The sequence below is a fragment of the Chelon labrosus genome (assembly GCF_963514085.1).
Source record: "Chelon labrosus genome assembly, chromosome: 8".
NCBI classification, from domain to species: Eukaryota; Metazoa; Chordata; class Actinopteri; order Mugiliformes; family Mugilidae; genus Chelon; species Chelon labrosus.
The window spans coordinates 8233576-8246243 of record NC_140358.1 but is presented as its reverse complement, the minus strand read 5'-3'; the positions used below and the strand labels follow the sequence as shown (position 1 = coordinate 8246243).

The 12668-nt window shown below is 41.3% G+C and overlaps 1 protein-coding gene across 2 annotated transcripts in view; it reads left to right on the top strand.

The window, feature by feature from the left end:
* The window catches only part of pcdh19 (protocadherin 19), a gene marked incomplete at its 5' end in the record, with an annotated part of 50274 nt that extends 39296 nt beyond the window's left edge, over positions 1 to 10978 (top strand). For both annotated transcript variants that reach the window (XM_084549489.1, XM_084549490.1), the window contains one exon: positions 9198 to 10978. In XM_084549489.1, coding sequence (XP_084405615.1) covers positions 9198 to 9757 — 560 coding nt within the window. In that variant the 3' untranslated portion in view covers positions 9758 to 10978. The remainder of the gene's footprint in view (positions 1 to 9197) is intronic.
* Between the last annotated feature and the right edge of the window lie 1690 nt (positions 10979 to 12668).

Below are 12668 nucleotides of genomic sequence, written 5' to 3'. Positions count from 1 at the left end.
TGGAGAACCTGGGAGAAAATCAGCAGGCCTCCCAGATGCCAAACAGATTGGCCTTCGTGACAGGGAAATAAGAACTGTGTTAGAAAGTGTTAGAACGCCTCCCTCCTGCCTTTCCTCCACTCAGCAGGTGGAAATCTAATGCATCTCTACGCAATGGGTGCCTTGCTGTTTTTTTTTCCCCCTTATTTCTTTTATCTGCCACTCACCCAGAAGTGACGTTCGATATTTGTTTCAGTCGGAAGCGGCCCGATTGTTTTTTCAACCCATGATCTGTTTCCCGAGGTGGCCCACCTCTTCTTATTGTATACATGTTTCTGCACACTTAACTAAAGCTGTCCATCACTCTACATCCCCGCATAATCCCTATGTTCAGTGTCCTATTTCCAGAGGTTGTTAAAATTGTTGAAAAAGGGGGACAAGTGGAATTTTTTAAAGGAGGAAAAAAATAAGGACATGAGAGAAGGAACCATGCTGGTGCTTCTGTGACGAGATAAAATGGAATAGAAAACACACAGTCCTGGCTAACACAAAGTGAACATGACTGAATGAGAAGCCACATTATATTAATTATGTAAGGGCACTCTTTTGAGACAAAGCAGAAGCTCGCAGGGGGAGAGGAAAGCCTAAGATATTGGTTTGCCGCCCGGTGTACCAGCCACCAGTTGTTTGGACACATTGACAAGTGCTGAAGTATTGTGTTTATTTCAGATGGCTGAGAAAGAAAAAAATAGCTCTTAAGAGACGAAAAAGTAATCAGAAGGGGAAACTATTAGAAATATATATCTTTATGGCAAGTGTGCAAGAATGAATAGTTCCTTTGTCTAGACTGTTTATTGGTTATAGACTAAATCTATTTCATGAAGAATGATTTGACGGTTGGAGTGAAAAATGTGGATTTACAAATAGAAATCTTGGTGTTATTGAAAAATATTTCATTTGTCATGGACTCCTATAATATTAACAAAATCCTCATTCCACACCAAGCATTTATTTTTATCTCCTAGTGTCATTTTTCTTGACATTTGTAGTTTGTATTTCCTCTCTTCCCCGTTAACGCAAATCTTATAGATATATTTTCCAGTTAATAACACACCTTTAGATTTTATTTAAGAATATCTAAGATTCTAATCAGATTAGGCTTTCCTCAAAAATGTTTTGCATAAACGATCTCATTCCATAGTGCAGCCATCCGTCTGTCTCCTCTCGATCTCCGCTCGCCACATATCTTTCATCTACCCTCCATCCCCGTTTATGGATGTAATTTAAGAGTCTGTTTCTGCCCCCTCGCTTCTCCCAGACTCCAGGGTTTAGGAGGAAATTAGCTCGCTAGCTCGGTCAAGCTTAAACACAGAAATGCTGCATTTGTTCTAGTGTATTTAAAGATGTCCTCTGCCGATGCATTGTAGTTGAGGAAACGAGCCAAGCTGACAGAGGCGAGCGGGCAGGCGGCCTGGCTGGCTGGCTGGCTGGCTGGCATGTCGGAGGGAGCAGGTCTGCAACCAGGACGGCAGCAGCAGCCTGCTGTGCTGAGTTTTGGGAGTGCATTGTATGGCTGCTGTGGGCCTGGAGCGCCTGAGCACAGGTTAATTTGAAGCTCATCATTAGAAAGGCAATTTTGGATGCTCAGAATTGACAAGGGTGACATTTACTATACCATTATAGCAAAGTATATCACATCACAGTACAACGCAATACTTGGAATATATAAGTAATGCATATACTAATGTAATTAATATGAAATGTATGAACCTATTAACCTGCATTAAGTTCCTCTGCTTCAAACCATAAAATGAAAAAAAATAAAAAAACAGATTGGAATTGTAAACTATACATTTTGTTTATTATCTGTCTCCCAAGAAAGTGTTAAAAGTGAAAAGCGTTATGAAGGTTAAAAACTCTGTTAAGGAACCCACGTAGGAAGCATATGATGAGTTTTCCTCAGATTTATGGGGAAATTAATAAACCAATTATGCTGCAAATCTTTTAACACAAAATGCTCCTCCAATCAAACAAATTTACAATCCTGTTCCGTTTTTCCCTCTAGACACTTTTGAGAAATTCCTCCCTGCACGATCCCATTTTAACTAGAAATACATCAAATTACAACAGGATAAGCTCAAGTTTCAGTTTAATTTTGACTTTAATTGCGTTCTTCTTCATCTTCTATCTCTCATATTTTAAAATAATTGTCCCTTTAAAAAAGATGAATTTCCTCTGATGACATTCATCACTGAATTACATCCTTGATTAGTTTTTCTTGGAAATGTTATATGTGGCCACGAAATTATCTAATTTGCCACCACAAAGTTATTAAGCTGATTTCTTGTTCCAGTGACAGCGATATGGTTGGCATCATTATCTCACAGCAGAGGAAAGCGCGGGCATAATACTGTACAAGTTCTTTTACAATTTGAGGTTATTAGCTGTGTGTAATTAAACCCTGGCCAAAATACACTTAATGACACTCATCATCATTATAGCATATTTGCAGGATGTATTTCCTGACATCATTTACTCATTAGTTTTTGATTATTTAAGCACATTGTACTGTAAATATATGTCAAATATTTTGGTCCATGTTATATTTTTTCTTAGTTGGCCAGCAGATCTATTCCAAAAACCTTTAAAATGAGAATTTAAAAATGACCCATCTCCTGGCAAGGCATACCAAGGTAAGATATTAGCCTTAAAGACAGCAAATTCACACAAACCGCATAACAAAATCAGTTATGTTTGTTACTGTTCTATGATAAGAATTATTTAAGTGTCCAGAGTTTTATTTTATTTTTCTCTACCAAATCTCTGCACGTTGTTGGACTGGCAGCGTGGTTGAACAGTTGGGAACATTTCAGGCAGATAGGGTGTCTGCCTATCCACAGGCTTTCTGGTGTTTTGCGAACACATAAGTGTATTACACTGGTGCTGGAGCCTCAGATGAGAACCTCTATGCTACCTCTTAAATGGCGTTCAGCCTAGTGCATCCAGGCTTAGCTCATTATGGCTTTCTGCCTGGGTTAAATCCAGTCAGAGTGCCTGTTGAGAGAGTTAAATGGTCACTGGCTCATGTAATATATGAAAACCAGAGCATGAATTATGATATTGCCTGGATCTGAAAACTACAGATCAAAAAAGACATGATTGCCACTCATGATAGGAATGGTAATTCTTTTATAGGCGAAAAAACTGTTACCATGACATCGCAACCTTTAGGAGCCAGTCATGGTAGGAGTAAGGCTCAATAAAGTGAGCGAGTCCTTTCTGCAAAGTGCTATTTGTCGCCAGGGCATTGAACCCATCCCACCCACGTATGTCATCATGACCACCAGCTCGCGTTCTTTCCACTACATCAAGCAGTCCATTGGCTAGCAGTCCTGCTTTCAAACAAAACAGTACTCCGCGATGACATAGTGATTTATAAAACAGCATAGCGATTGCTTTTTTTCCCTCCCGCTGCTGTTACACAGCTGTTAAACAGATGCTGTTTGTACCAATTTAGAAGCTAGTGCGTTGTTTGTCAACACCAGTTTGGAAATTCATTCTTTATACCGGGACCTGTTATGGAACACATTGGCTCTGTTGGATGGCCAAGGCGGCAGCAAGGGAAGAAACATACAAAGGAAGTAAACATTTGCAGAATTTGGTTTAAACTGTCGCTAGCTTTTGAAACAGTTATTGTCAAGTGCTTTAAAGGAAAGCAACTGTCTCAAAATGAAGCTGACTTGCCATTTTACATCAGCTTTTGGGAGGATACAGTGGGTCTGCTGGAAGTGACAAGCTGTCAGACACTTTCTGCAGTACTGGGCGGATAAGGCAGTGAATTTGTTCTTGATAAATTGACTGCTGCTAATGCTCAGAAATAGAACCAGGGCCACATGAACCCCTGGCCTCACCAGCCATACAAGAGTACTAACAAGGGCGCCCAGCGTGTCTAATGTTCTTGACAATTAATGTTTTACCGAGGGAGTTAAAGGAATTCTGGTCAGATAGGCAGAAATGAGAGGAAGTGATTTCGTAGTGAAGAATTCATTTAATTACATCAATGTACGTGAGACAGCAGAACTGATTCGGTGAGAGAAGAGGACAGAAGGAGGAGAAGCATAAAGGATGGCCTTGTGCGGGGAGCTGTGAGGAATGAATCTGGGGTTTTCAGGAGGGGGATAGCTTGATGTGACTGAACCAGATGCTGTAGGGAGAAAGAGAGGACTCAGTGCTGTGCAGAGAATGATGGCTTGCGTGGCGCAGTAAGGGTGCCCCTCTACTGTTTGTAAAAACAAGACCATCACACTCCATCTTGCCGCTCCCGCAGGAGCCAAGCCTCCGGGCTGATTTATGGCCCACAGACTGAATTGGCTGGCTGGGATGACAGCAGTGCTTGGACTCTCCCTGGTGAGTAGTGTAGGAGGCTGCTTGGCCGAGCTTCAGCCTCAGCTGGCCGTAGAACTGTCCTCTACTGTAGTTAGGACAGGCTAGATGTTAAGCTCCATTCCCAGTGTTAGGATCAGACAGGGCCAAGCCTGTTAGGTCTCGAGCATGATTTGGACTCTGAGCACCAACCATCCACAGACAGTCACCCTCTTCTATTCTGCTGGTGCTGTTTTCTTCCCCCCCCCCCCCCCCCTGTGATATTTTCATCAGCTTCTGCATCACATTCCCCATCAAGACTCTGTAGTAACAATTTAGATTTAATCAATCTTTGCCATGTGACTGCCAGAATGGAAAATTAATATGGAGAGCAATTAGAAAACAGCCATCTCACTGTCAAAGATACTCTGGAATACGAAGATGAGAGCAGAAAAGTGGACGACATTTTAGCAGCAAATGAAAACCTTCTGCACACCGCTCAGTCACGACAGGGAGTGTTGACTATGCTAAAGAAAAAAAAAAGGATCCTCAGAGCTGCGGTCAGATTTATTTAACTTTCTATACATGTGGTTCCTTTGAATTTTACACCAGTCCTTTCACAGCGGTGAAAAGACAACGATGCTGTTTGCTGTTTCAGTCAACAGAGCTGAATGATTGTCTTTTCCATCTATAGACAGGCTACATTTAACAGCTTTGTCACAGCCTTGTATTTGGGTTTAATATCAAAGACAGAAAGAAAACAACAGAAACAGTCAAAGACAATTGTGAAGGTCTATGCAAGGCCACAAGTAAAGTACGTCTAGGTTTAAATTGCGCTTAATTATTTTCTTTCATAACAGCTACATCACAGGGAAGATACATTTCATTATACTGTCTGGCTGTCTGTTCAGAATCAGGACAGCTATTGTTACCGCTAAGATGAAAATGACAGCCTACAGAGGAAATACAAAAAAACAGTGGCTTAAGCCAAAAGTGGCAGACATTATTTGTAAAATGATTTATCATGCCACACTGCTGTTCCAAATTCTTTTTAGGGTTCATCATGCTGTTAAACCAAACTGACTGAATTGTGTCATACTGCAGGTCCCCCTGGCACCGCGGTTCCACTTAAACAAAGAAATGCAGAATGAAGATTTTATCACCTGAATCTGAGTTCAGATCAACTCAACGCTGTCTCCAACCCTACAGTCTGGCCCTCTGTGTTTTTTTGCACTTGCTTACATTCGTCTTACAGGATTACATCATGGTTTTCAACCTTGAGGCTGTCTGCGCTACTTTTGTGGGGATAAGCGCCTGTGTTTTCCAAGGCAGGCTCCACGTGTTAGCCAAGCAGGACGCAAAATAGCTGGCGAAAGCTCGGGCAGTTTAACAGGGAGTTGCCTCCCTCGCTTAACACATCCCTTCCCTTTTGTGTCTGAGGATATCAGACTTTTTGCTGATTCCTCTTTTTTTTTTTTTTTTTGCTGCATTAGAAGCAAACAGATATCACCTGCAGCTGTGTAACATGAAGGAACGTTCTATGTGGTGCACAAAGGTAAATTGAGCAATGAGCTTGTCAGGTCGTGGGATTCCCACGCTGAACGTAAAGATCTGTCTGCCGTAACTTGAAGTTTAGACGCCTTCATCTGATTGAGGGAGAGAGGCAGGGCTGAATCGGCTGCTGGCAGATGCAAGATGAAATGGCAGGGAACGTGTGGGTTTTTTTTCCCAGTGTGCAAAGTGATGCTATTCCAGGTAACTACAAACTGAAAAAATATGGACAGCACTATCAGGAGAATATGGTTCTTGCATCTGAAGGGGAAATATTTATTATTTTCCAGTGCTGTGCATATCAGTATATACATTTATAAAGTGCTCCCTAGTGCCTCTAGCATCCTTTGGACCTTAATACAGTATTAAAGTGCAGTACGTCTGATTTGACAGCAGTGTTGTGCTACCGATGCATGCATTTGTAGGACTCCATTGCCAAGAAATTGTATTTCATTTCAATGCACAACACGAAAAACACCAGCAGCCTCCAACTCCCGATGGAGCTCCCTCAGTAATTAATAGGAATTAAATCCTAGATCGGATATGTTCCCAATGACATCCTGCTCTGTACTGTGCTTTAAAGTCTGCTCCTGGAACTGATTGGCAGGCTTATTTTCCTGATGCCTTTGAATACACATTCGCGGCAGGAGGTGCCTTCACTGTCTTCTATTCTGTACTTGTTGACTTCCAAATCAAATTCATCCGTTTCCATTATAGTTTGCCCGTTTTTCTTTTTTAAACAGGATGAAACCATGCTTTGTTGGAGGTCGACGGCCTGTCACTTTTTTTTTTTTTATTTAAATTTTGCCTCCTCCATTTTTTGCGGGTCTTTTGGAGCAACATCTGCAGTTTATGAAGCTCTGAGCAGAGGCAGGATGTGTGAGTGTTAATAGCACTTGGCTTTTGTAACAATGTCATTTACAACCCAGTTGCTCTCCCATAGACCCCTAAGGAAAGGATAGAAAATGTCATTCACTGCCTACACATGCGCTGCTAAGTAGGGAGCATAAGACTTGTGCATATTTCTTTGTGCCTCAAGGCTTTTCATGCCTTAGAAAATGCTTTAGGCTGTTGAAATAAGCTAAAGTGTTTAGAGGAAATTGCATTCATTACCAAGATGCTTGTACATTTTTAATCAGTGGAGGAAAAGATCAACTTTGTCAAATACGTCAAGCAAGATTTTTGGTGGAATTTCAGATTATTAAATGCAGAGCTGAAATTTATATGTATACTTCTCATACAGAAGTTACAGAAGTTTTCAATAAACCTTTTTGAATAAACCTCTGCGACTAAAAAAGTGACTGCTTAATGCATCTTTATTATCTGCAAAGTAGCAACGAAAAGCCTTCACAAAAGGGTCATTTTAAAACAAGGTTACTGACAAAGCAGAGAGTTAGGATTATAAAAGGAAGGACATGGGATTCGAAATGAAAAGTGCTGGTGTGGTGGACAATCTAATCATGCTTTTTTTTTATTTTTATTTATTTATTTTTCATTCATCACCCTCCATTATGTTCTTGGTACCTGGTAAAGACTCTCTGTTGTGATTGCATTATTACATCCTGATTGGATAGCTTTAAACAAAACCTCCGGCTTAATGCCTTTTGTCTCCTTGATTGCTGCCATTGCAGTTCCTTGCACCAATCAGCATTCATTCTGATTTACATATATACAGGATTATAACAAGTGGAGAATATTAAGGTTTTGGCTCATTTTTTATTTTTTGCTTTATCAAATGATTTTTCCTGTATAGCTATTTCATAAACTGGCCTGTTTATGCAGCTCCGGGCATAATGTGCATAATATTATGTAATAATGTTTCATAAAGTTAATATTTACCACAAAAATAAATCCTTAAATATTAAATTATATACTACTGTAGACTACATCCGAGGTGTTTGTCTCAAACAAATGCAGATTAGGAAATCCTTTTGCTTACAAGGAGAAGCTTTATACCAGACATAATCTCTGGATTCTTCTGTCTCAGTATGAACCCATCATGAGGACATTGTTTGCTCATGATCTGCATTCTTGTGCTGGTGTTCATGTTTTCTGCCCTCAAGTGAAATGAGTCCTCCTCCATTCCTCTCCCCATATTTGGGTTCAAACAGTGCATGACACCCTTTACTCACTCGTCCAGTCATTTAGTTACCATGCTATCTGTCAGTCTCATCAGATTGTACTTTATGAGAGACAGCTCCGGCATATCTGCCCCTGAAAAGCTGGTCTCCAATCTTTAAATATCGATTCCCAGGGCCTTAGTAGAGGTGCCTCTCATGAGTGCAGAAAAGAAGGGAGAAAAACAGATCATTAGTGATTTTAATTAGGTGATCTGTCAAGCTGCGATTGCCAGATGTAAGCGTATGCATTTGGGTCGATCGCAATCCCTCTCACAATCCCTTCTTGTCACCTTGGGCCTCTGAAACAGAGGATGGCTCTTGCTAGGAGGGAAACAAGCAATAGTGGAGCACAGAAATATGTCACTGTGTGTCTGCGTGGCAGGTTGTTTCTTCAGACTGGAGCTGGTTGAAACAGTACAGTGACGTGTAGGGATTTGAGAAAAAGAATCGTTCTATTTTCTTTTGTCAAGGCGCTGCTGCTAATGTGCTATAAATGTGTTGTCACGAACAACATTTTTAATCAAACCCACTGAGTTCTTTAAAACCGAACCACGGCGTTTGAGTGAGAGACATTTTCAAGACCAAGTTTTTGTTGTTCTTGAAAGTTCTTCCTCCAACACAACAAAGTGCTGAGCAGCACAGCTACATGGATGCAGACAAACTCTTTTTTTTTTTTTTCTTTTACTCCAGCGTTAAACATCATTACATATTTATAACTCGGCGCCAGATGACAGAGACAGAGAGGGAGAGAGATATGAACCAGGCACCAACACCGCAACTCGTCTGGTGTCTTTCTCTGAGATATCTGATTGCACTGTTTAAACCTGCCTTTCATCTAATGTTGCTACAGAAAACCCAATTATACACGAGCTGCAAATGGACTTTTGATTTAACAATACATAATTTAATTGGCATATTAGACGTGCTCCAAACATCCAGCTCTAGTTATCTGTGAACAGTGTTAACGGGGCTGCAGTCTGGGGCGGATGTAGAGGGAATGCAGTACGAGAGAAAGGAAATCGTTCAGGAACGTTTAACTTGGACTGGTTAAATGAAAACCAAATGCCTCTTTCTTTAATATATGTTTCTTCTATTATTTTACGACTTTTATTTTTCTAAGTATAAAGTTGAAAATCAAGCTCTGATACAAATCTAACAGTCAAGTTTTCTCTTTTCCCTTCACAGATCCCAGCGAGGGCTTTCACTGCCAGGACGAGTGCCGCATCCTAGGCCACTCTGACCGCTGCTGGATGCCTCGCGTTCCGATCCCAGCACGCGCCAAGTCGCCCGATCACGCCCGTAATGTCATCGCTTTGTCTATCGAGGCCACCACAGTGGATGTGCCACACTATGAGGATGGCACCACCAAGAGGACTTTTGCCACCTTCGGCAAGGATGGGCCTGAGGACGTGGAACGGGGAGAGATTAAGGGAAAGCGGACTCAGGAGTCTCAGGTGTGTAGCCCCAAGGCCAATGGAGGGGCTGTTCGCGAAGCTGGCAACGGGCGCGAGGCAGCCAGCCCCATCACTTCCCCCGTGCACCTGAAGAGCCCAGCCTCCAAGCCGTCATCTGCCTACAACACGCTGAAATGCCGCGACGCAGAGCGAATCGCCAACCACAGCCTGCTGAGACAGCCGGAGGGGAAGGACAGTGAGCCGGCTGTCAGGGAGATCAACACTCTTCTCCACGATGGCCGAGACAAGGAATCCCCCAGCAGCAAGCGCCTGAAGGACATTGTGCTTTAGCGAGCTTCTCAATGACACACACCAACAAGCATACACGCATACAGTGTAAACTCACATATATATACCCCGCAATAGCTGTGTGTACACAGGAGAAAGGCAGGCTGTGGAATTAGAGAGACACACCCATTTGCAGTATACAAAAATCCAAGAACCAGCTTGGGCTGATGATGATGATGATGATGAACTGTAGTATGCTGCGACTAGTTGTGTGCTCAAACCCAGGTAGTGGATGTGGCTTTGTTGTAGTCGCAGTACTTTTTCCTTGTTTGCTTTTTGTTCAGTTTTCTTTCTATCAGTCTGCAATGAGTGGACAGGCAGGTTACTGTTGACTGCATGGACATGGCCAGTGGAGCTCTCCAGCCCTCGAGCCAAAGCAGGACGCTACATGTTTGGACACCTGAGGTGCCAGTTCATACGTACGGTTATGCCTTTTGAACTATTTTGTATCACAAACTGACATTTGCCTTCTTTGGTTTTGCAGTCTGTTTTAGCTGCCAAAATCGCTCTTTGTTCCTTTGTATAGTGAGCTCCGTCACTGTAATAACAGATAAACACAGGATTCATCCAAAAATGTCGTCAATTTCCTCTTTCAACACTTTCCAGTACATTCACAGAAAGGAACGGGAGGCCCCTTGGTCTCATTTGCCCCTCTCGTTGACTAATAGGAGAAACTTTCTCTGTGTGTCCCTGAGGACGTCCTAGTGTCATCAGACTGTGAGGTCCTTACAGTATTTCTATTTTATCACGGTTGGAGCTAAATGAACTCTCGCTATCTGCCAAGCCGCTCTGAACACTGGAAGTGGGACAGAGAGATCCTTGTGTTCAAATTGAGTTGTGTGGAAAAAAAAAAAAAAAAAAAAGACTCACTGCTTTTGAAATCTCCTGTGCCCAACCTTGATTGTAGCCAGTGGAGCACAAATTAGAACCTTGTGCTTTGGTCTTGTACTTTTTTTGACTTTTGACTATGGGGCTAGGATAGAAGGGATCGTCACTCATGTCTTGCTATGTGAAACTCTGTATAGGGTTTACTATTATCATTTTTAATAACCTGTTGTTATGTGACAATCCCTTTAATGTTTTGTTTCAAGAGAAAAAAAACAAATAAACATTGGTGTTCAACTGAAGCTACAGTAGCGTTTGTTACACAAACACAAAAATAAAAAAAACATATATGCCAAAATATATTTTATAAATAATTTAAAAATGTATAATGAGAATATTTAATGCTGTGTAGTTATTTTATGAGTAAGTTATACTTGGGATTAACTTGCTTTTGTTCATTTGTCTTTTGCTTTTATATTGAACCTGATTTTTTTTCTTTTTCTTTTTTTTTTCAAAAATGAACTTGGATTATTATTATTATTATTTTTATTTTTTTGTTTACTGTGTGATCCCTGGCAACTGTTGACTTGCAGTCTACCTTGTTGTAAAGAGTTTCTTATTGGTCAGTTCTTGTGCCATCCAGTTTCTGTGTGGGCTACTAGAAAATGTAAAAAAAAGACAAAAAAAAAACAACAAAAAAAACAATGACAAAAAAAGCGATTTCAGCACCAACATTAGTGTGTCAGTTCAATGAGCTTAGAGTGAGATAGCAAAAGAAACCAAAAAAGATGCAAACAAAACCTTAACGATTGCAGGATGTTGCTTGAACTTAGTATCTAAGGAGGACAAAGAACACCCTCCAGCGTTCTTCAGGCTGTAACAGGGTTCCACCTATTGTATCTTTATAAATAGGTTGGCTTTCCCATTTGGCCCAATCAAGTTAAATCCAGATTTTTTCAGCTTCAACTGAGGGCATGCTGATGTGCAGACTAGCTTTGCTCAGCAATGCTGTGTCCCTGCGCCATTTGTGTTCGACAGATCTCAAAGATAAAGTTGCGACCACAGTGGTATAAGCAGGGCTCCCCTTCCTCCTACGAGCGCCACACAACAGACTGGGTGGAATCGTGTTTGAACGATCTAAGGTCCTGGAAGAACCGTGTTGCACATCAGCAATGTGGTTTTATGTTGCTTTGCAGTAAACTATGTACAATGTGGAAAATATGAATGACAATGGACAAATTGCATACAACAAACTAGATCTTGTAGCTGAATGTTTTGCTGGTCTCACCCATGGCTTCTGGCAACATGAAAATCGGAATAATCACTGAATGTATACAGCAGCTTATAATTAAACTATTAAATGTTCTCTGCTTTGTTTGCTTGTCTTTAGATTTTAACCTTTTGTTACAGTGACAACCTCTGGGACTGAAAAATGAAGGCAACGCAGAGTGGCGGAAACTGCAATTCCACAAATGACCACTTGAGGCTGGCTCCAAATAAGTCAACTCCTGTAGAATCTTCTTGTAATTATACCAATGATTATAGGTTCACTTGAATTGTCCAGTGAGTGACAAGATGCAGAGTTGTGTCACTACTGCCATTTTCACAACACATCCTAAGGCTAATAGCAGATCCCGAGGGCTGAATTAAGTGGATAGGCTGAAAAATGTAGACGACGCGTAGGCGCCAAAAACTGCAGTTCTGCAAATGGCCACTTGAGGCTGGCTCCAAAAGTTTGTCAATCATTATAGACCTCCATGCTAAAATACACAACTTTACAGCAGAAACTGACATTTCTACAGCCTGGTTCAAACAACAAATTGGTCTCTGCAGCAATGTTTTCTATTCATGACAACGGTACGAAGGTGAGGTTTTATAAAACTCACCCGTTTTACCTGTATCAATCCTTAAAGTCATACCTACAGTAATTAAGGCCCGTGGCTGTGTTTAGTGATAGGTGTGTGCTGTCTCAGCTGGTCTCAAGTGTCCATTCATTCCCCACTAATTTTCCAATTACTGCCTAAACCACGAGTTAGGAACGGTCAGACACATGAAGCTTCAAAGCTGCTCTTCGGGAATCCTATGGGTG